Source organism: Sphaeramia orbicularis, chromosome 24, assembly GCF_902148855.1.
Source record: "Sphaeramia orbicularis chromosome 24, fSphaOr1.1, whole genome shotgun sequence".
Classification (NCBI taxonomy): domain Eukaryota; kingdom Metazoa; phylum Chordata; class Actinopteri; order Kurtiformes; family Apogonidae; genus Sphaeramia; species Sphaeramia orbicularis.
The window spans coordinates 38,508,155-38,533,492 of record NC_043979.1 but is presented as its reverse complement, the minus strand read 5'-3'; the positions used below and the strand labels follow the sequence as shown (position 1 = coordinate 38,533,492).

The 25,338-nt window shown below is 34.9% G+C and overlaps 1 protein-coding gene across 1 annotated transcript in view; it reads right to left on the bottom strand.

The window, feature by feature from the left end:
- The window catches only part of stxbp5a (syntaxin binding protein 5a (tomosyn)), a 457,988-nt gene extending 436,960 nt beyond the window's left edge, over positions 1 to 21,028 (bottom strand). The window contains exons 1-2 of the mRNA XM_030128552.1: positions 20,763 to 21,028; positions 15,933 to 16,030 (exon numbers count right to left, since the gene is read on the bottom strand). Coding sequence (XP_029984412.1) covers positions 15,933 to 16,030; positions 20,763 to 20,900 — 236 coding nt within the window. The 5' untranslated portion in view covers positions 20,901 to 21,028. The remainder of the gene's footprint in view (positions 1 to 15,932; positions 16,031 to 20,762) is intronic.
- Between the last annotated feature and the right edge of the window lie 4,310 nt (positions 21,029 to 25,338).

Genomic DNA, 25,338 nt, shown 5'->3' with positions numbered 1-25,338 from the left:
GGTTTCAGTTAGGTTAATACGGAAGTTGCAGCGTAAAGAGATTCGGAGACTGAAGATTGCATTGCGGACGAAGTTGTAGACGGAGTTTTTTTTATGTGTTTTAGTTTTTCATAAGATTATGATAAAGGTCGTGGTGGTTAAACTTTAGATCACAGGTGTCAAACATGCGGCCCGGGGGCCAAATCCGGCCCGCCAAAGGGTCCAGTCTGGCCCTTGGGATGAATTTGTGAAATGCAAAAATTACACAAAGATATTAATAATCCTTCTAGTTCAGGTTCCACATTCAGACCAATTCAATCTCAAATGGGCAGGACCAGTAAAATACTATCATAATAACATATAAATAATGACAACTCCAAATGTTTCTCTTTGTAAATGTAAATATTTTCATATATTTACACTAAAACAAAGTATATTTTTGCAAAAAATGTGAATAACCTGAACAAATATGAACAACCTGAAATGTCTTAAGAGAAGTATGTACAAATTTAATTAATAATATTCTACCTGCTCCTCAATGTTTTGTTTGTAGATCCACTGTGATCTGTAAGTTATAATGTACATGTGTAAATGATAAACTGAAGCAGAATATTGTTAAAATTACTTTTTTTTTTTCAGTTTGTTCATGTTAATATAAATGTAAATTAAGTTTTTTCACTCTAATACACAGAGAAAAGTTTGGAGTTGACATTATTTATATATTATTATGTTGTTATTTTCGTGGTCCGGCCCACTTCAGGTCAAATTTAGCTGAATCTGGCCCCCGAACTAAAATGAGTTTGACACCCCTGCTTTAGATGGTTAAAAAGGTTTGTTGTGTTAGCGGTCGGTGCGGACACAACTACGAAACACTTTTTGCACATAATGGGTTTTTGCTCTTCATCAAACCCAAAGTGATTCCATACAATTGAATTTGACTTGCCTTTTTTGTTTACCAAGCACTTCTGCTGCGATTCTCCTGCTATTTTTCCAAACCGCGAGGTACAAATTTCCTCTTGGGGTGGACCTGCCGGCTAGCAGGCAGCTGTAGCTTAGAGGGGGGCGGGGCAGAGCAGCTCATGGTAGCTTGCGTGCGCGTGAATTAAAACGACTCAAAATTAATAATCGTTTTTTCTCGATTACATACAGGGGTTGGACAAAATAATGGAAACACCTTCACCTCAAGATGATAATGCCCCAATCCATACAGCTAGAACTGTTCAAGAATGGCATGAGGAACATTCTAATGAAGTTGAGCATCTCGTATGGCCGGCACAGTCCCCAGACCTCAACATTACTGAGCATTTATGGTCAGTTTTAGAGATTCAAGTAAGACGTCGATTTCCACCGCCATCGTCTCTAAAAGAGTTGGAGGGTATTCTAACTGAAGAATGGCTTAAAATTCCTTTGGAAACAATTCACAAGTTGTATGAATCAACACCTCGGAGAATTGAGGCTGTAATTGTCGCAAAAGGCGGACCTACACCATATTAAATTATATTTTGTTGATTTTTTAAGGTGTTTCCATTATTTTGTCCAACCCCTGTAATTTTTGTAATCGTTGCGTGAAATAATCGAAATCGTAATTGAATTTCAATTAATTGCACAGCCCTAGTGGAACCTGAACTAAAATGATTCATATCTTCAGTGTAATTTTTGCATTTCACAAATTCATCCCAGGGACCGGACTGTACCCTTTGGCGGGCCGGATTTGGCCCCCGGGCCGCATGTTTGACACCTATGATCTATATCATCTGCCTATTATTTTTTTTCACTTTAACCGACTATAAAAACATAAAAGGATAGAAAACACAAAAAAATAAATAAAATCCAGTTTGAAAAATGTATATAATTTATTGCATAAATGACACAAAAATGCTTAATGAACCTTTTCAAAGACTTGAAAAGTGAATACTGGTTTCAAATATTAGGAATATAAAATTCAAATTGTAATAAATTAAAACTATACTCAAATATTTGACATAAAAGCAGATCTTTACGTAGGGTTTTTTCCCCTAAAACTACGGTAATCAAATACGGTTATCATGATAATTAGAATTTAAACGGTAATACTAACAGTCTGCAATTTTACCACGGTTTATCGTTATACCGGTAATCATTACATCTCTACTTACAAGTGCGCGTTTAACAATGCATTCGGTATTACACATGGTTTTTATCGTAGCTGTAGTGCTCGTGGTATGTTCTGTTTTAATAATGTTCGATCTTATTATGAGATGTTACGGAAAGCAATTTTGAATTTTATACTGCGTTTAAGTCACTCTAGAAATGTTGTGATTTTTACAACTGTTAACTGACTTTTATGCAGATTCTACACTTGTTAAATACTGGCACCAGCATCTTTATACTTGTTATTAAAGATAGGGTGTGTGCATGCGTGTTGTTTTTATATTTATAACCCTTTTTATTATTATTTTTTAATGCTTATTATTCTCTATGGACTGTAATTATTTACATGTCTGATACAAATAAATAAATGAAAATTAATTAGTGCAGCTTTTGCCTCTAGTTTGCAAACACATTCTCCATTATAATGAACACAGTTACATTTGATTTAGATTTGAAATATGAAACATCTAACCAGTATTTTATTTTTAAATTAATTCTGATATGCTTAATGTTGGTCTGCTGGTATGATAGTTTTTCCAATTAAGGCATCAATTTCAGTGGATTTTCCATGGTCGATTAGATAATGCACTAAATTATTTTATTATTATGTTTTGTTTTGTTTTTTTTATCCAAAGTGCTTCACCCACATTTTGTAATAACTGCAATATGAAATAAATGATTACAAAACGTGTTAAAGAATTTTATTACAAAATGTGGTGTTATTACATAAAGTAAAAAAATTATTACATTATTACATGTTGCACCATTATTACATAATGCGGTGCTACATGCACTGTAAAAAAAAATCCTGTTGTTTTTAACAGAAAAAAAAAAAAACTGGCAACACTGGTCACCAGAGCAATTCTGTAAAAAAAAAAAAAACACAACAAACCGTAAACATATTTACAGAGTAACATGTAGATTTAACATTTTAAACCTGTATATTTAACATTGGATTTTGGTGATATTTATACATTTAAAATGTCAAATTTACTTTTTTTAAAGTATGAGATTAGGCTGTTATTTCAACATGATGGTCTTGCCATTTAAACAGCACCACATTATTTTTCAATATACAGTTTTATTTTCTCCAAACAATAGAAATATGTAATTTCTTCAAACAAATCTGGTTTTGTTAACATACTTTTCCTGTAAAAACTACAGCTGTATTTGATTTAATCGTCAACACAAAAATCTTTTCAAATAAACAACTTTGCATTGTATTTTCACTTATAATTTTTTTATGTTGCAATTTTACAACTTTTTGGTGTTAATTCTTCGGTCGTTTTTTACAGTGTGCCTCCTTAAGCTAACAGACTGCTCTCACATTGGATTTTTGGTGATATTTACATGTTTAAAATGTCAAATTTACTTTTTTTAAAGTATGAGAACAGGCTGTTATTTCAACATGATGGTCTTGCTATTTAAACGGCACATTGTTTTTAAATTTACAGTTTCATTTTCTCAAAACAATAGAAATACGCAATTTCTAGTCTTTTCCTTTCTTCTCTTATATCTTATTTTACGATTTGAGTTCCTTTATCATTATTTATGGTTTCTGTTTTTGATTTTCTTTTATGTTTTTCCTTATTTATTTATTTATTTATTTTTGGCCTGTGGGTTGGGTGGGTGGGAAGGGATGGGTGTTGACAGTCAAATATATCATTCTTGATTGCGCATTGACTGTTACGAATTGATATAATTACTGTTGTGTTCATTGAAAATGTTCAATAAATATAGTTGGAAAAAAAGAAATACGTAATTTCTTCAAACAAATCTGGTTTTGTTAACATACTTTTCCTGTAAAAACTACAGCTGTATTTGATTTAATCATCAACACAAAAATGTTTTCAATTAAACAACTTTGCATTGTATTTTCACTTCCAATTTTACAACTTTTTGGTGTTAATTCTCCGGTCATTTTTTACAGTGTGTCTCCTTAAGCTAACAGAGTGCTCTCACATTGGATTTCGGTGATATTTACATGTTTAAAATGTCAAATTTACTTTTTTTAAAGTATGTGAATAGGCTGTTATTTCAACATGATGGTCTTGCAATTTAAACAGCACCACATTGTTTTTAAATTTACAGTTTTATTTTCTCAAAACAATAGAAATACGCAATTTCTTCAAACAAATCTGGTTTTGTTAACACACTTTTCCTGTGTTTTTAAATTTTAAAACTTTTTGGTGTTAATTCTCCGGTCATTTTTTACAGTGTGCGTTCTTAAGCTAACAGACTGCTCTCACAGTCCATGCACGAAGTTTTCTGGTTTTTAAATCCACCGCTGACCATGTTTTCATCTCTGATCTCAAACATACTCTACAGGTAGGTTAGTAGTGCAGCGGAAAACAGCTTTGCTCCAGTAAACGACAGTGTAAACATGATGTTACCTAACTAATCCTGCTTTGTAGTAAATACGTGGCGGCTATAAATAGACAAACAGTTAACAACACTTAAGACCTCCACTGAGTTTAACAGAATTAACCATAAACAGTGTAAGACTGCGAAACTGGACAAGATCCAAGTTCTTGCTATACATTTTTAATGCTACTTTACCTCCCTGTGGTACGCCGAGCACACATACAACAGACATAATATATTAAAAAGTACTCATTTGAGGGTTTTGGTTCTGTGACAGACTTTACACTTTTTCTGCTGTAAAAATGCATTTTCTGCAGAGTACATACAGAAATGTACCGATCAATAATGAATGCTACGCTTCGTATTCGACAGGATCTAGAATATGTACGACCCAGACAGAGGTATTTCAATTTTTTAAGGATAATATTGGACCAAGTGTTTTCATTCTGGCTCGACAGAATGGCTCACACTGTAGGTTCTTTCAGTTTGTACTGAATTTGGAAAGTCGAGTTTTTCTTACTGTGCACCTGCAACCTGGAACACTCTGCAAAACCATCTGAAACTTACCACACTTTTATCATTAGGACAATTTAAACCTTTAATTTCATCTTATTTTTACCTTCAGCTGATCCTGTTTTTAAGTAGATTTCTCTGTTTTTAATTCACCTTTGTCACTTTTACTTTTTGGTATTTCTGATTTGTACGTTGTGGGTTTCAAATTTTTTGTGTTTTTTCTCGGCTATATTGTAAATGAGGTTGCTTCCTCAATATATATCCAAGTTTAAATAAAGGCATGAATGAATGAATGAATGAATGAATAAATGAATGTAGCCGGTACAGTACATGCAACTTTTTCCTACAGCCCAAACTCCTAACACTCAAAACCAAGTTATATTATATTATATTAGACTAGATTACAAAGTTTTATTGTCCCTAAGGGGTAATTTGGTTTGTAACAGTAACTGACACAATCAAAAATATAGAATAAAAACACTAGAATAAAATAAAAACACTAAATGAACCAGTGAAATAAATAACAATGCATTAAATTCAATTAAAAATATAGTTAACACATAGCTGTCATTATGAAAGTATTTGAATCCAAAGCTCTACAGCTGAGTTATATATTTAATGATTTATTTACAGGGGGGGAAGCAAAATTTACAATGAACATTTAGTTGTTTTTTCTCAGCAGGCACTTCGTCAATTGTTTTGAAACCAAACATATATCGATGTCATAATCATACCTAACACTATTATCCATACCTTTTCAGAAACTTTTGCCCATATGAGTAATCAGGAAAGCAAACGTCAAAGAGTGTGTGATTTGCTGAATGCACTCGTCACACCAAAGGAGATTTCAAAAATAGTTGGAGTGTCCATAAAGACTGTTTATAATGGAAAGAAGAGAATGACTATGAGCAAAACTATTAGGAGAAAGTCTGGAAGATACTATTAAAGAAGAATGGGAGAAGTTGTCACCCGAATATTTGAGGAACACTTGCGCAAGTTTCAGGAAGCGTGTGAAGGCAGTTATTGAGAAAGAAGGAGGACACATAGAATAAAAATATTTTCTATTATGTCAATTTTCTTGTGGCAAATAAATTCTCATGACTTTCAATAAACTAATTGGTCATACACTGTCTTTCAATCCCCGCCTCAAAATATTGTAAATTTTGCTTCCCCACCCTGTATTTAATGATACAAATGATCTTAGGGACCTATTAGACGCTCCTGACAACAATACCCGGAACTCTTTACTCCAACTCTTAACCCATAAAGACCCAAACATCCACCATCTACCAAAATCATCTACTGAAACTGTTTAATCCCTGTTGATCCACTAATACATGTAAATAATTGGTATAAAATGCATTTATCATCATGTCATGGTCATCAGATATGACCCGTTTGGATGTTGAGAGGCTCCGTAGTTACCGTGGAAACACCGTCATCTTCTACAACATTGATTCAGCAGTAAAACCCATGGAGTTGGATCAATGACAGTGGATGGAGACACTCAGTTTACGTTCAGTTGATGATAGATTTTACAGAAAAATTCACTTTTTCTTCAGTTTTCTCTGTTTTTGATAGAGTAACTTATGAATTTACTTTTGCTTTAATTAACATATATATGATCAGTGAATTAAATACAGGAAAATACATGACTTACACTGAAAAAACTCGAACTGAAGAGGATAATATTACAATAAATAGTGATAAATCACCTAAGAAAGGTTAAATGTAGAGGAAAAAAAATCATTTGGGAACAGACAAATGTCACACTGGGTCCTTACGGGTTAAACTCAGCTTTAAACTCGTTCTACTCTAAACTTGGTATTTATTTTTAGAAGTTGTGTTTATTTGTAGATATTACAAATCACTGTGCTGTTGTCCTTTAATTCGTTGTACATGTTCATACCTTTGACTTTTATTTATTTGTATCTTTTAACCTTTATGTTTACACCACAGGTGTCAAACATGCGGCCCGGGGGCCAAATCCGGCCCGCCAGAGGGTCCAGTCCGGCCCTTAGGATGAATTTGTGAAATGGAAAAATTACATTAAGATATTAACAATCCTTTTAGTTCAGGTTCCACATTCAGACCAATTCAATTGCAAGTGGGCAGGAGCAGTCAAATACTATCATAATAACATAGAAATACTGACAACTGAAAATTTTTCTCATTGTAAATATAAATATTTTCATGTATTTACGCTACGCTAAGTATAATTTTGCAAAAAAATGTGAATAACCTGAACAAATATGAACAACCTGAAATGTCTTAAGAGAGGTAAGTACAATTTTAACAATATTCTACCTGTTACTAAATGTTTTATGTATTTGTAGATCCACTGTGGTCTGTAAGTTATAATGTACATGTGTAAATGATAAACTGAGGCAGAATATTGTTAAAATTACACTTATTTTTTCAGTTTGTTCATGTTATTCACATCTTTTGAAAGGATAATTTGTAGATGTAAACCTTTTCATCATGTAAATTTAATTTTTTCGCTCTAAAACAGAGAAAAGTTTGGAGTTGACATTATTTATATTTTATTATGTTATTATTTTACTGGTTCGGCCCACTGCAGATCAAATTTAGCTGAATGTGGCCCCTGAACTGAAATGAGTTTGACAGCCCTGGTTTCCACTCTGACAGACGTCTGCATAATAATTCCGATGCACCTGAATGTGTACGAGCGGTAAATAAAACTATCTCTCTCACCTTTTTTGAAAACATATACCGTATTAAACATATAGCCATGCTGCCTGGTTCTGAAATTACAATGCTAATGCAATAAATATCCAATATGTTTGAGCTGCTTATACAGCTAACCCTGTTTTCCGAACGCTCATGACTTCTTTTGAGAAAGCCAATTTTCCCACCGAGATATTGTGCAGAAAACAATTGAGAGCTGTGTGTTTGTGTATGTGTGTGTGTGCACTTGGGCATATCTGTCTCACTGCATTACCACACACAGATCAATAAGGCTTCTATTCTTGGCCATTAGATCTTGAAACAGGGGGGATAGCCTGGCTCTCACTCTTTTCTATCCTTTTTCTCTCTCTCTCTCTCTCTCTCTCTCTACTCTCCCCTGGTTTATCGGCCTTGTCCTCTCCCGCCAGCTCCTGTTCTCTATTCTCCTCTTCCCCTCCTCCAGACAGCACCAAAGGGACGCTGTCATCTTCCCAGCTGGACAGACCGTGCAGAAGCAGAGTCAGTGGCGAGCATCAAGCGCGGGACACTTTTGGGGGAGGATCATAAAAGTGATTGGCTGTCTCTTTGGGGGATGTACACACACTGTGATGCGTGCACATATGCAGCCGCAGACGTGTACGCATCCACACACACACACACAGACGACCCATTCCTGCTGTAATTCTCAGTCTTCTGCCACGCTGCCAGGCTTAAGCCCTTGATCTGCCACTTCCTGTAAAGCACCACTGGAAGAATGGTGCAGACAAATGTCCTGGCAGGCCAGCTATGCAAGCAAACACACATACTCATAAGGAAACGCCGACACCAGGAGTTACAAGGAGCTCCAAACTTCGGAAATAATGACCTCCAGGTGTCAACGCAGGGGCCGACCTGAAACCGAATCAGACAACAAACCCACAGGTTGCATCACAGATAGGGATGTAACTAGGGATGGGAATCGAGAACCGGTTAGCTCAATTCCTTGGAATCGTTTGCCTGCCTGCTTAACGATTCTGCTTATCCATTCCGCCTTCGTTGTGCATGCACGATGACGTCACACGTACGCTGCATTGTTTTGGTCAGAATGTAGCCAACATGGCGTTGAAGCAGAAACGGTCTAAACAGACGACACCAGGTCCACTTACTTGGAACACTGTCAAAGCTTCCATGTCTTCAAAAGGGTGGAATCCCAACAATATCCTCAAACATTTGTCCACAGCATGTGAATCATTTACAGGAATGTCACATATTCGATACTCTATTTTGCGGCGCTTGTGAATGTAGCGGCAGCGTGAACGCCAGGCTGGTTCCGGTGCGGGTAACAAACGTCGTAACTCCTCAAATACAAGTTTCCGAAGGTAAGAAGGGAAAGGAAATGAGGTGCACAACAACGGGAGACAAGCCGAGCCGAGTCGAACCAGTTCCACGTAGTAGAAATGCGGCAATAGAGGAATTAGTAAAGAGTCTTTAGTTTCACTGCACTGCACCCCCCCCCGAACTGGCCCAGCGTCATCTGTTATTCTTATTTGTACATACTGTACAGGGTGGGGAAGCAAAATTTACAATATTTTGAGGCAGGGATTGAAAGACAGTGTATGACCAATTAGTTTATTGAAAGTCATGAGAATTTATTTGCCACAAGAAAATGTACATAATAGAAAATGTTTTTATTCTATGTGTCCTCCTTCTTTCTCAATAACTGCCTTCACACGCTTCCTGAAACTTGCGCAAGTGTTCCTCAAATATTCAGGTGACAACTTCTCCCATTCTTCTTTAAGAGTATCTTCCAGACTTTCTCGTAATAGTTTTGCTCATAGTCATTCTCTTCTTTCCATTATAAACAGTCTTTATGGACACTCCAACTATTTTTGAAATCTCCTTTGGTGTGACGAGTGCATTCAGTAAATCACACACTCTTTGACGTTTGCTTTCCTGATTACTCATATGGGCAAAAGTTTCTGAAAAGGTATGGATAATAGTGTTACGTATGATTATGACATCAATATATGTTTGGTTTCAAAACAATTGACGTAGTGCCTGCTGAGAAAAAACAACTAAATGTTCATTGTAAATTTTGCTTCCCCACCCTGTATATGTTCTATTTTCTGTGCAGAGATGGAAATATAAAAGACAGTCGATGCAAACACACCCGTTTGTACTCTTTTATTCCCTCACCCAATGAGAATCAATAAGAGAATCGATAAGGAATCGGCTCGATAAGCAATATCAATAATGGAATCGGAATCGTAAAATTCTTAACAATTTCCATCCCTAGATGTAACGATTACCAGTATAACGATAAACCGCGGTAAAATTGCCAACTATTAGTATTACCATTTAAATTCTAATTATCATGATAACCGTGTTTGATTACTGCACTTTTAGCAGAGAAAACTCCTATGTAAAGATCTGATTTTATGTCAAATATTTGAGGATAGTTTTAATTTATTTCAGTTTTAATTGTATATACCTAATATTTGGAACCAATATTCACTTTTAAAGTCTTTGAAAAGGTTCGTTAAGCATCTCTATGTTATTTATACAATAAATTATATACATTTTTCAAATCGGATTTTTAATTTTTTGTGTTTTCTGGCCTTTCATATTTTTATAGTAGGTTAAAGTGAAAAAATAATAGACAGATGAGATAGATGAAGTTGTGCTGAAAAAAAAAAAGATACCAAACATGGGTATAGTAAACATTTGTTTATATAGTATATAAATGCAAAATCAAAAGTACTGAAAAACGGACAAAACAGGCTCAGACCACCACTTATTTTTTTCCAAAATACAACTTGGTAAAATTATTTCAGTGTGTGTTTAAGTACTTTTTGAACATTTTGAGCACAATTTCAGTAATACCGTGATAATAATGATAATCGTGACAATTTTAGTCTCAATAACCGTGACATGAAATTTTCATCTCATTACATCACTTATCACAAATAAATCAGAAAATCTCCCGTATTCCCTCCTTCATTTGTGTCACGGAGGTATCATCATCATCAGATTAAAAAAAAAAACAAAAAAACAGCAAACGACATGGGGGAAGCGAACCGGCACCGAAGAATAGATGGATGACTCCCAATTCACCTTCCCCCTGCTTCGATAAGGCTCTATCTGATCCACATTAGTCACATACGGGAAAGATTCCTGCGCTCGCTCAGGTTCAAAGTGACCAGTTTCAGTTAGAAGGAAACATCTGAGAAGATCATTTTACTCAAAGTCTGAAGAACCTCAAAGACAGTGTGAGCTGACAGGGCTACGGTTACAAGAATCTGACAATATGATACATATCACCATCAATACGCTAGAAAAGAGGGAAATTCAGCAAAAGTTTCATTCCAAATGCAATAACACAACGGAATAAATAATTAAAGAGACTGTAATGTATTAGATGGATATGTGTGGTGGCGGGTTTATGGATGTGGAATGGCTGTTTTTAAGCGGCAATATGGTTGTGGAATAGGTGTCTTTGCTTTTTTGGCAGGTATATGGTCACGGAATTGGTGTTTTTGCTGTTTTTAGGCAAGTATACGGTTGCGGAATTGGTGTTTTTGTTTTTTTTGGCAGGTATATGGTTGAACAATTGGGTGTTTTTGTTGTTTTTGGCAGGTAAAGGGTAGTGGAATTGGTGTTTTTCTTGTTTTATGGCAGGTATATGGTTGTGGAATTGGGTTTTTTGTTGTTTTTTGGTGGGTATATGGTAGTGGAATTGGTGTTTTTGCTGTTTTTTGGAGGGTACATGTTTGTGGAAAGGCTGTTTTTGTTTTTTGGCAAGTATATGGTTGCAGAATTGGTGTTTTTGTTGTTTTTTGGCAGGTATATAGTTGCAGAATTGGTGTTTTTGTTGTTTTTTGGCGGGTATGTAGTTGCAGAATTGGTGTTTTTGCTGTTTTTTGGTGGGTATATGTTTTTTGGGGGCAGAATTGGTGTTTTTGTTGTTTTTTGGTGGGTATGTAGTTGCAGAATTGCTGTTTTTGTTGTTTTTTGGCAGGTATATGGTTGCAGAATTGCTGTTTTTGTTGTTTTTTAGCAGGTACATGGCTGCAGAATTGCTGTTTTTGTTGTTTTTTGGCAGGTATATGGTTGCAGAATTGCTGTTTTTGTTGTTTTTTGGCAGGTACATGGTTGCAGAATTGCTGTTTTTGTTGTTTTTTGGCAGGTACATGGTTGCAGAATTGCTGTTTTTGTTGTTTTTTGGCAGGTATATGGTTGCAGAATTGCTGTTTTTGTTTTTTTGGCAGGTACATGGTTGCAGAATTGCTGTTTTTGTTGTTTTTTGGCAGGTACATGGTTGCAGAATTGCTGTTTTTGTTGTTTTTTGGCAGGTACATGGCTGCAGAATTGCTGTTTTTGTTGTTTTTTGGCAGGTACATGGCTGCAGAATTGCTGTTTTTGTTGTTTTTTGGCAGGTATATGGTTGCAGAATTGCTGTTTTTGTTGTTTTTTTGGCAGGTACATGGTTGCAGAATTGCTGTTTTTGTTGTTTTTTGGCAGGTACATGGTTGCAGAATTGCTGTTTTTGTTGTTTTTTGGCAGGTACATGGCTGCAGAATTGGTGTTTTTGTTGTTTTTTGGCAGGTATATAGTTGCAGAATTGCTGTTTTTGTTGTTTTTTGGCAGGTACATGGTTGCAGAATTGGTGTTTTTGTTGTTTTTTGGCAGGTATATAGTTGCAGAATTGCTGTTTTTGTTGTTTTTCGGCAGGTACATGGTTGCAGAATTGCTGTTTTTGTTGTTTTTTGGCAGGTACATGGCTGCAGAATTGCTGTTTTTGTTGTTTTTTTGGCAGGCATATGGTTGCAGAAATGCTGTTTTTGTTGTTTTTTGGCAGGTACATGGTTGCAGAAATGCTGTTTTTGTTGTTTTTTGGCAGGTACATGGTTGCAGAATTGCTGTTTTTGTTGTTTTTTGGCAGGCATATGGTTGCAGAAATGCTGTTTTTGTTGTTTTTTGGCAGGTACATGGTTGCAGAAATGCTGTTTTTGTTGTTTTTTGGCAGGTACATGGTTGCAGAATTGGTGTTTTTGTTGTTTTTTGGCGGGTACATGGCTGCAGAATTGGTGTTTTTGTTGTTTTTTGGCGGGTACATGGCTGCAGAATTGCTGTTTTTGTTGTTTTTTGGCAGGTACATGGCTGCAGAATTGCTGTTTTTGTTGTTTGTTGGCAGGTATATGGTTGCAGAATTGCTGTTTTGCTGTTTTTTGGCTGTTTATCTATCTAGGGAATCCAATTCTGGAATACTGCAAGTGATGTATTGCAGTTAATTTGAGCCAAAGTCCCATCATATGCAATAACTGTAAGTAAAACCTGAGCAGAATTTACATTTGCATTAACAGTCCATGCCACCAACATGCAACAACTGCAGCTTGAAGGTCAGCGAATGCAGAAGTCTGTAACATTTTCCAGAAGGTCATGATGCATCCATCCAACTTTTTTATCGTTAATATTTGACAAATCTTTGCTTATCGACAGAAGTCCAACAGCGTTTTTGAGGTTTGATACAGTCCTACCACATATAATGGAGTGATAATGAACTGTATCAATATTTCATCACTGAGCTTTTTGTAATACTGCGTTTACTCAGTCCGGAACTCACAGGAGTAATGTACCAGCCAGCGAGACATAAGCCCCATTAAGCTTATTCACAAGTTCCTGCACCAGCCCTGACAGAATTCCTACCAGAGGAAGGATTTCATTTGACAGAATCTATCCTGTTTTGGAGGAAGACCTCAACATGGCTTCTACTGAATGTCTAAGTCTTTTGTGAATATCAGGTCCAAACATCTCCCACTCAGAACAGAAAACATTGTCAGGAAACGTACTGAACAGCATTATCAGTGTTTTTCACGCCTAATTTTTTGTATATTCCATGTTAATGCACTGCCTGTAAGAGGCGCTGTTTTAACCCTTTAACCCCTGATGTATCAGTGGTGAGCGTTCTGAATATACAGGTGCGAAAAGAATTATCAGACCATCAAAAGTCATCAAAAACAATGGTTATGCAATCCAGTACTAACTCCTGTGTGTATCATGTGACTAAAACGGAAAGAAAAGAAAACATGGAATGCCTAGAAGCACTGTTTTTGTCAGTACAATGCCATAGATATTGATGGAAGAACTGAAGGGATTTTGGTTATTATCAAGAAAACCATGGAAAATGGATAGATATCAGCTCTGAAATTAAACTGTTATGAGATATTTCTGTTGTTATTGTGATATTTGTCCGAACAAATGTACCTTTAGTTGTACCAGTCATTAAAATGAACAAGAAATTTAAGAAAAGAAGGGGTGGTCTAATAATTTTTTCCACAACTGTATAAGCAATGAAACCAAAACCTTAATTCAAGATTTTTTTTTTTTTTTTTTTGCTTAATTCAAGATTTTTTCTTTTTGGCTTTACTCAAGATTTTTTTTTTTTTTGCTTAATTCAAGATTTTTATTTATTTTTTGTGCTTAATTAACGATATTTTTTTTGCTTTATTCAAGTTTTTGTTGTTGTTGCTTAATTCAAGATTTTTTTTAATTCAAGAATTTTTTTTCTTAATTCAAGCAAAAAATCTGCCAATGGAACAAATGAAAATTATCTTGGTAAGATTTCTTGAAATAAGATTTTTGAGCTCTATTGTCTAAAAATAAGTTCTTATATCTCTAGTCTTTAGGTGATTATCTCTTATTTTAAGTGGGATATTTTGTCTAGAAATAAGAAAAATACACTTGGTATGATTTTGATTTTTGCAGTGTAGTGAAGCAAAACCACTGAAGAAAAAGCACACTGGAAAAAATGCCCCTTTAAAAACAAGTTAAAAAAAAAATTCTACAAGATATTTTTGCTTGAATTAAGCAAAAAAAAATCTGCCAACTGAACGCGTGAAAATTGTCTTGGTAAGTTTTCTTGAAATACGATTTTCAAGATCTATTGTCTAAAAATAACTTCTTATATCTCACTGAAAAGTTACTCTTTAGGTGATTATGTCTTAGTTTAAATGTGATGAGATATTTTGACTAGAAATGAGAAAAATACACAGATTTAGATTTTTGCAGTGCAGTGAAGCAAAACCACTGAAGAAAAAGCACACTGGAAAAAATGCCCCTTTAAAAACAAGTTAAAATATATATATATATATACAAGATATTTTTGCTTGAATCAAACAAAAAAAAATCTGCCAATGGAACACGTGAAAATTATCTTGGTAAGTTTTCTTGAAATACGATTTTCAAGATCTATTGTCTAAACATAAGTTCTTATATCTCACTGAAAAGTTACTCTTTAGGTGATTATGTCTTATTTTAAATGTGATGAGATATTTTGACTAGAAATGAGAAAAAAACACTTGGTAAGATTTTTGATTTTTGCAGTGTAGTTTAGAGCAGAGGTCTCAAACATGTGGCCCGGGGGCCAAATCCGGCCCGCTAAAGGGTCCAGTCTGGCCCGTGGGATGAATTTGTGAAACGCAAAAATTAAACTGAAGATATAAATCATTTAAACATTTGATTTTTTTCCAGTGCAGACTCACAGACGCTTTAATCACACTGAAACAGCAGCGCGTTTACCTGAAATAACATCTCAGGGTTTAAAGGGTTAATCCTCGACTATCCAGCCCAACTCAGGTGAACAAGCCTGAGTCACATCCATAGCTGCCAGCAGGTGGGAACAAGGCACAGCCAAGCGGACAGCTCTTCATCACACCGTAATGAGCTGGCAAAGGTTGTCGGACAGACAGGAGAATACATGGAGGACCTGTAAAAGCAGCCTGACGCAGGCGAGCTCGCAGGCGTTCTCTGAAGCTATACGACTCCCCGCGGTGCCATTTCATTGCAAGCTGTTGTCCCTGTTTGTGTAAACGTCCTCGTACCGCAAGGAAGCCTGACGCAAAGCTAAGTCAGCCGCATGCTCTCGGAGCTCAGCTTGTAGGTTATACTGCAATAATCTGGCAAAAAAACGCAGACTTCTGCAGTGATTTAAAAACGCTGGCCTCGTCAGTAAACGCACCAAAAATATGGGATTAACAATATGTGATTTTTAAGCTTAAGTGTGGTGTTTTATCTCAGCCGGTGACAAAAACAAAACAAAAACTGCATATACTGTAGGCTGTATATACACGTCAGCACACTTTGAAATTACAATGAAACTCCAGCGGCATGCATCAGCATCTGACTACAGCAGTTCATGCATCTGCTCGCTTACCTGCTGCTGCCTCTCAGGGACGAACGGTAACCTGCAATATATGCTCAGTCAACACTAAAAAGGATACAATCTGAGAGCTCCACTCTGAGTACCGATGGCCAGGATCTTCTGCACGGGGTCAAACGCCATAGACGACGGCTGGTACGGGAAGCCATGACGGACAGTCTGCAGGAAAAAAAAAAAAAAAAAAAACAGGCAAAAATGAGACCAAGAAGAATGTGAGGAGGAGGATATTAATTTGCATTTCACAGCAGGGATGTTGTTTTTGTCAAAGGATGTCACACACCTGATTTTGATAAACAAATGGCACAGATGGATGAGGAAAGTGTTATGAAACAGATATGTAAAGGCCTGAAATTGCAAAAACCAGAGAATGTGAAAGCAGGGGAACAAACGCTCTCTGTTCATGGGTACACTGTTCTTCGTGATAGGTTGATATTTGGCTTCAGTGTTTAGGCTCCTTTTATAATCATGAGTCTATTTTGAGATGTCTTCTCTCTCATTTCTCTCTTTTCATCTAGTTTTTCCCTCTCTCACCACCTCCCACATGAAGTCGTGATTGCAATGAAGTCTAGGAATAAATAAAATACACGGAAAACAAACCAGAGAGGAGTGTTTATATTTGACGCGCAGACGTTGCAATTGTTTTATTTTGTCCGGTTTGCGTATGTGCGCCTGTAGCTTTATGGTATCAGTCAGCCGGTGGTGGGCCGTTGGATTTGTTTGCTTAGCGGCAAAAGGCTAAAGCACGTTACGTAAGAAGCACTCAGTGCAGCAGAGAGACACCTGCCTTCCTCTGAGGGAAACATTAAAGCAAGTTTGTGTCCAGACACTGAAAGGTGCAAACGGGAGTTCAAGACGTCGAGTTCAAAGGCACTTAAATAGGATGCGGAGCTGCGCTGATAGACATATTTAGGCTGTGTTTGCATCAAACAATCCCCTGGTAATACATGACAATGTCCCATAAGCCCCTAGGTATGTTGACTTAATTATGGTATCTGCTTTTCTGATTAGAACCCACGGCATTTTCACATCAAACCTTGACGTAAAGTTGCGGAAAAAATTATTAGACCACCCCTTGTTTTCTTCAATTTCTTGTTCGTTTTAATGCCTGGTACAACTAAAGGTACATTTGTTTGGACAGATGTAATGATATCAACAAAAAGAGTTTAATTTCAGAGCTGATATCTATCCATTTTCCATATTTTCTTGATAATAACTAAAATCACTTAATGGGATCATATTTTGCTAAACCCACTTTTGTTAGTCTTTGGTTTGTTTATTTGTGTATTTGGATCTTAATAGCTAAAAAAGTTTGAATTTCAACCTTTCAGGTGCAGAAGATATTATTAGATCACCCTTGTTTTCTTCAATTTTTTGTTCGTTTTAACGCCTGGTACAACTAAAGATACATTTGTTTGGACAAATATAATGAAAACAACAAAAAATAGCTCATAGTAGTTTAATTTCAGAGCTGATATCTATCCATTTTCCATGTTTTTTTTGATAACAACCAAAATCACTTAAAGGGGTCATATTTTGCTAAACTTACTCTTATTAGTCTTTGGTTCGTTTATTTGTTTATTTGGACCCTAATAGTTCAAAAAGTTCGAATTTGAACCCTTCAGGTGTGGAAAATATGATTACATCACCCTTGTTTTCTTCAATTTCTTGTTCGTTTTAATACCTGGTACAACTAAAGATACATTTGTTTGGACAAATATAATGATAACAACAAAAGTAGCTCATAAGAGTTTAATTTCAGAGCTGATATCTATCCATTTTCCATGTTTTTTTTGATAACAACCAAAATCATTCATATTTTGCTAAACCTGCTTTTGTTAGTCTTTGGTTCATTTATTTGTGTATTTGGACCCTAATAGTTCATAAAGTTTGAATTTGAACCTTCCAGGTGCTGCAAAGCTATCTTTATATTCATTCCAACCATGGTTTTAACACTTTATGGCAATATGGGACTCTGCTACAAGTACAGTCGCGGAAGATATTATTAAACCACCCCTTGTTTTCTTCAATTTCTTGTTCATTTAATGCCTGGTACAACTAAAGGTACATTTGTTTGGACAAATATAATGATAACAACAAAAATAGCTCATAGTAGTTTAGTTTCAGAGCTGATATCTATCCATTTTCCATGGTTTTCTTGATAATAACCCAAATCACTTCAGTTCTTATATCTATATCTATGGCATTGTACTGACAAAAACAGTGCTTTTAGGCATTGCATGTTTTCTTTTCTGTCTGTTTTAGTCACATCATACACACAGGAGTTAGTACTGGATTGCATAACTGTTGTTTTTGGTGACTTTTGATGGTCTTCCGCGACTCTATGTCAATGTTTCTCTGAGCAGAAGACAACAGCCAGAAGATTCTTAGAAGGTGTTGACTTAGGAGGCCCGCAGAGGACACACAATGTAAACTAAGACGAAGGTAATCGATGGGATTCGACTGTGGCAGTTACAACGATTAAAGCAGCGAATCCTGTTGGGAATAGGATAATATGGAGAGACAATAAAACTTACTTGGCGATTAACCCATAAAGACCCAAACAGCCACTGGTGACCAAAACTATCTAACATTCTAAACGGTTTAATACCTATTAATCGGCTAATCCTATCGATACATGTAAATCACTGGTCAACAACAAATGTATTGTTGAAGTTTTTTGAGCTGATTTAGGATAATTTTGGTGTGCTGAATCCAAAAATCACATTAATTTTGCTCAATCAGGTCAACTTTCTGAACTATGCTACATATTGGCTTTTTAACATTTTTGCTTACATTTATGGGCATTTTCACATCATATGATACAAAATTCTTTCATATTTCTTGCAATAAACAAGTTCTGAAGATTTTACTTTTGCCAATTTATGATTGTTTTTTTTAATATTACAGGTGAATGAAATGGCTTCGACTAGAAGATCTTGCAAAAATAAGCCTGATGTATTCTGCTACATCTGCGGTGAATACACCACTGTACCTAACAGGAATCCTGTTAGAAAATGATTTTTTTTCTCTTAAAACCTATTTTGGGTGAGACCTATATAAAAAAAAATCAATTGATAAAGTCACAAATGTAATTAATTTTGTGAGAAGATCAAATTTTTCCAAATCAAATTAGCAAAAAAACCTGACCTGATTGAGAAAAACAGATGTCATTTTTGGATTTAGCGGTGCAAAATGGTGCTAATTCAGTTGAAAAAAACCTAGACAACTTGCAAAAAATATTTTTTTGTAACCTAGTGTAATTGGTGTAAAATACAGTTTGTCATCAGGTACGACCCATTTGGATGTTCAGATGCTACGTAGTGAATGTGGAAACACAGTCATCTTCTACAACACTGATTCACCAGTAAAACCCAAACAGACGATGGAGACGCTAGTTTTACGCTCAGTTATTGATATATTTGTTGAAAACATCCTGATTTAATAACCTTTGCTTTTACTCTGAGCTTTAATTAACATCAACGTGATTAAATATAGGAAAATATCTCATTTACGCTGAAAAAAGAATGCTAAATAAAGCGGATAATAGTAGAACAAATGGTGGCAAATCACTTAAAAAAGGTTAAATAGGGAGAAAAATTTAGTTGGGGAGTGCCACCGGAGAAGCGCTGGGCCTTTATGGGTTATTTTCTTCCTGTTAAAACCTGCTAAGTGACATTTTTGGTTGGGAATAAAAACCTGCTATCTCACCTATTACAGCTTCAAATTTCAGTCTCCTGTGAAAGTTGTTTACATTCCATCATAAGTACCAACATTAAAGGAGCAGATTTTTTTTTTTGGTCATATTTCACAGTTTCCTGTTATATAAACAGTTTTTTGTTTCTCCTGTAAAATTTGCCAAAAGTCACGTAGCAGGTTTTATCAGGAAGATATGTGACTTTTAAGAACTTTAAGAATTTGAAAAATCCTTGCACAGGCTTGTATGTTAGGCTTCACATGTGGCCACAACATTAGGTACGGAGTGATTTCTTCCAAAAGGCAACCAAGGGAAATCCTGATCTAAAATTACAGTGGAGTATGATGTAGCACCCACTGCATGTCAAGTACTTATTAAAGCTATCCATTGCTTTTTTTTTTTTTTTTCCAGAGAGGGGCCCCCTCACTCACTTCAGGCGCCATCAGTCCCCAATGGATCAATAATCTGGGGGGGTAAAGTAGCATGTGTGCATCACTCTATGTGTGTGAGGTAGGGGAGATACATGAGTGTGTGCAGGGAGGGAGATATGGAAGAAGGGGGGAACACACACATCAACCAGAAACCACCTTTTTTTTTTTTTTTTTTTTTTTAACACTAATCCAGACCTAGCAGATTATGCAAGAAGGGATCAGTTTGGCCCAACCCCTCTATATGACAGTTCATGCCAAACGCACATACAGAAAACGTGGGATTTTCACGTATCTGGAAACAAAATAACTTAAACAAAAAGAACTAAATAAATTAATTAATTAAAAAAAACAAACCTACAGGAACTTATTGTTTATCATAGTGACGCTTGAGCGCACGCACCATACAGTATATGCGCAATATAGGTGGGTATGATCCTGCATATGATGCCTTTGAACGGTTCTGGATTTTAAAGTAATGTTCCTTAAATGCTCGGAACCTGCAGGTGTGAGTTATAGTTTAGGGAGAAAAACTGCTTTGGCTGGTTCATTAATGTGTTCCGTGGAGGTCACTTGCACCTGCTGTATATCCTGGGATGGGATAAGTGAAGATGGGAATATGGGAAATAAGGGGGGGGGGATACAAACACGTACAAGGGAAAGCTAAAAAATCATAATAATAATAAAATAAATAAATAAATGATCTGGGTGGGATTAAAAACAGAGGTATGATTGGGAATAAATCTAATAAATGTGCAGACTCGCCCACCTTGCAGAGCTGGAAATGCTCGGACTGGAGGGTCTCCTGGATAAGATGGTTCTCCTGTGGCCCCACTTGGACTGACGGGGCGGAGGAGGACGCCTCTTTCAATCCGTCCAGCACCTTCCTGATGTTGAACTTCTTCATTTTTTCAGACTGCAGAGCACACAATTGAGATCACCCGCAAAAAACAGACAGGGGATAGCCACTTTCTCTGAACACACGCGTGCGCTCTCTCTCTCTCTCTCTCTCTCTCTATCTATCTATATCTATCTCTATCTCTCTCCAGATTCTCTCTTCTTCTTCCCCCCCACCCCCGGTTTGTTAAAAAAAAAAAAAAAAAAAATTTACAAAAAAAATAATAATAATAATCTCACATTTTAGGGCTTGTTTGGTAGCGCGTTCTCCATGATTGGAATCCACAAAAACAAAAATTTAAAAAATTAAAATTAAAAAAAAGACGCTCGTTTTTTTGTTTTGTTTTTTTGTTTTGTTTTTTTGCCGCGTTTACGCACAGGTCACCCTCCTGACGTGGAAAATTCGGAGGCAGCTGCTGTTGCTGTTTCTGTTGTAATTCGTTCCCAGTCCGTGCCGTGCCGTGCCGTGCCGTGCCGTGCTGTTGCCCACTGCGTCTCAGTCGCTCGCGCTCTTCCTCTTGCTTTCCCCTCCCCTCCCCTCTCTGGTTGTGCGCGCGGCGTTCAGGCAAAGGCGGAAACGAAGCGCAGCGGTGGTGGCGGCGATGCTACTGCGCATGTCTGACAAGAGCACAGGCTTCAACACAAATCCCACCACCTCTCTCTCTCTCTCTCTCTCTCTCTCTCTCTCTCTCTCTCTCTCTCTCTCTCTCTCTCTCTCTCTCTCTCTCTCTCTCTCTCTCTCTCTTGCTCTCATCTGCCCCCAGCGACAACGCCCCCTCCCTCCCCCTTGTCTCATGCGCACGCGCACACACCACACCACACGCGCGCGCACACCGGTTTTGCTCCAGTGCACCTGGTGATGCTGGTGATGTTTGGGATGCTGCGGCGAAGTGAGTATCTGTTGAAAGATACACACACACACACACACATAATAACAGTAGATCTGTCCCGTCCGTACACTATTACATACATGTTTGCAGGTTCTGCCATATTATGCATAGTTTTAACATTCAGAAATGCAAAAAAAAAAAAAAAATTAGTCTATTCATAAGATGCTCAGAACATAAAAAAAAATTGACTTACCATTTCTCTTTTAAATGCTATGCAATTAAAAACAGATAAAAATAGAGTAAGAATAAATAAAATCTGTTCTTAATTGCTTGCCTGGGTAAATAAAGGTCAAATTTAAAAATAAATAAATAAATGGTATAAAAAAAATCAACTATAATAGAAGATGAGACAACTGTTCAGAATAAAAATAAAATAAAATAAATAAATGGTATAAAAAATTAACTGTAATAGAAGATGAGCCAACCGTTCAGCAATGGGTTCAAATAAGATGGGACATTTACAAAATGGAAAAAAAAAAAAAAAAAAAAAAAATCACCTTCACCATGAATCTAAAATTAGAAATATTCATCAAACATTGGAAAAAATGTGAAAAATTATGTCAAACAATACATGCCAAATGTTACCATCATGGATAAAAAAGAATGTTGGAAAAAAAAAAAAAAACATAAGGTTTTTTTAGTCAATTCATAAGACGCTCAGAACATAAAAAAATGACTCACTATTTCTCTTTTAAATGCCATGCAATTAAAAACAGAGATAAAAATAGAGTAAGAATAAATAAAAATCTGTTCTTAATTGCTTGCCTGGGTAAATAAAGGTCAAATTTAAAAATAAATAAATAAATGGTATAAAAAAAATCAACTATAATAGAAGATGAGCCAACTGTTCAGAAGAAATAAATAAATAAATGGGTTTTAAAAAAAATCAACAATAATAGAAGATGAGACAACTGTTCAGAATAAATAAATAAATAAATAAATGGTATAAAAAAAATCAACAATAATAGAAGATGAGACAACTGTTCAGAATAAATAAATAAATAAATAAATAAATGGTATAAAAAATTTAACTATAATAGAAGATGAGACAACTGTTCAGAATAAATAAATAAATAAATAAATAAATAAATGGTATAAAAAAATCAACTATAATAGAAGATGAGACAACTGTTCAGAATAAAAATAAAATAAAATAAATAAATGGTATAAAAAATTAACTGTAATAGAAGATGAGCCAACCGTTCAGCAATGGGTTCAAATAAGATGGGACATTTACAAAATGGAAAAAAAAAAAAAAAAAAAAAAAAATCACCTTCACCATGAATCTAAAATTAGAAATATTCATCAAACATTGGAAAAAATGTGAAAAATTATGTCAAACAATACATGCCAAATGTTACCATCATGGATAAAAAAGAATGTTGGAAAAAAAAAAAAAAACATAAGGTTTTTTTAGTCAATTCATAAGACGCTCAGAACATAAAAAAATGACTCACTATTTCTCTTTTAAATGCCATGCAATTAAAAACAGAGATAAAAATAGAGTGAGAATAAATAAGAATCTGCTCTTAATTGCTTGCCTGGGTAAATAAAGGTCAATTAAATACAATAAATAAATAAATGGTATAAAAAAATCAACTACAATAGAAGATGAGGCAATTGTTCAGAATAAAACTAAATTAAATGATAAATCAATCAATCAATCAATGGTATAAAAAAAAAAAAAAAATCAACTATAATAGAAGATGAGCCAACCGTTCAGCAATGGATTCAAATAACACGGGACATTTACAAAATGGGAAAAAAAAAAAAATCACCTTCACCATTAATCTAAAATTAGAAATATTCATCAAACATTGGAAAAAATATGTGAAACAATACATGCCAAATATTATCATGGTGATATAAAAAGAGACTATTTAGTTTAATATTTCCTTTTTTACCTTTTATTTTCACAATTTTGCAATTCAAAAATGCAAAGTTTTTTTTAGTCAATTCATAAGATGCTCAGAACATTAAAAAAAAATGACTTACCATTTCTCTTTTAAATGCTATGCAATTAAAAACAGAGATTAAAATAGAGTGAGAATAAATAAGAATCTGTTCTTAATTGCTTGCCTGGGTAAATAAAGGTCAAAGAAAAAATAAATAAATAAATGGTATAAAAAAAAATCAACTGTAATAGAAGATGAGACAACTGTTCGGCAATGGGTTCAAATAAGATGGGACATTTACAAAATGGAGAAAAAAAAAATAAAAAAAATCAGCTTCACCATTAATCTAAAATTAGAAATATTCATCAAACATTGGAAAAAATGGGGAAAATTATGTGAAAAAATACATGCCAAATGTTACCATCGTGAATAAAAAAGAATGTTGGAAAAAAAAAAAAAAACAAGATTTTTTTAGTCAATTCATAAGATGCTCAGAACATAAAAAAATGACTTACTATGTCTCTTTTAAATGCCATGCAATTAAAAACAGAGATAAAAATAGAGTGAGAATAAATAAGAATCTGCTCTTAATTGCTTGCCTGAGTAAATAAAGGTCAAATAAATAAATAAATAAATGGTATAAAAAAAATCAACTATAATGGAAGATGAGACAACTGTTCAGCAAAGGGATCAAATAACATGGGACATTTACAAAATGGAAAAAAAAAAAAAAAAAAAAAAAAAATAACCTTCACCGTTAATCTAAAATTAGAAATATTCGTCAAACATTTGTAAAAATGGGGAAAATTATGTGAAACAATACATGCCAAATGTTACCATCATGAATAAAAAAAGAATGTTAGAAAAAAAAGATAAGTTTTTTTTTTTTTTTTTGTCAATTCATAAGATTCTCGGAACATTAAAAAAATGACTTACCATTTCTCTTTTAAATGCTATGCAATTAAAAACAGAGATAAAAAAAAAATCGAGTGAGAATAAATAAGAATCTGCTCTTAATTGCTTGCCTGGGTAAATAAAGGTCAAATAAAAAGGTCAAATATAAAAAATCAACTATAATAGAAGATTAGCCAACTGTTCAGAATAAATAAATAAAATAAAATAAAATAAATAAATAAATAAACGGTATTTTTTTAAAAAATCAACTATAACCGAAGATGAGACAACTGTTCAGCAATGGGTTCAAATAAGATGGGACATTTACAAAATGGAAAGAAAAAAAAAAAAAAAAAATCACCTTCACCATGAATCTAAAATTAGAAATAATCGTCAAACATTCGTAAAAATGGGGAAAATTATGTGAAACAATACATGCCAAGTGTTACCATCGTGAATAAAAAAAGAATGTTAGAAAAAAAAAAAGATTTTTTTTTTTAGTCAATTCATAAGATGCTCAGAACATAAAAAATTGACTTACCATTTTGCTTTTAAATGCTATGCAATTAAAAACAGAGATAACAAGAAAAGCACTCTGAGAGCGCAGACCTCTACCAAGACAAATCTGCCACCCACCCCCCCGATCACCACCAAAATTTAATCATTTCTTCCTTGTGCCAGTATTAACATTTCCTGAAAATTTCATGAAAATCCGTCCATAACTTTTTGAGTTGTCCTTCTAAAAAACAAACAAACACGCAAACACACA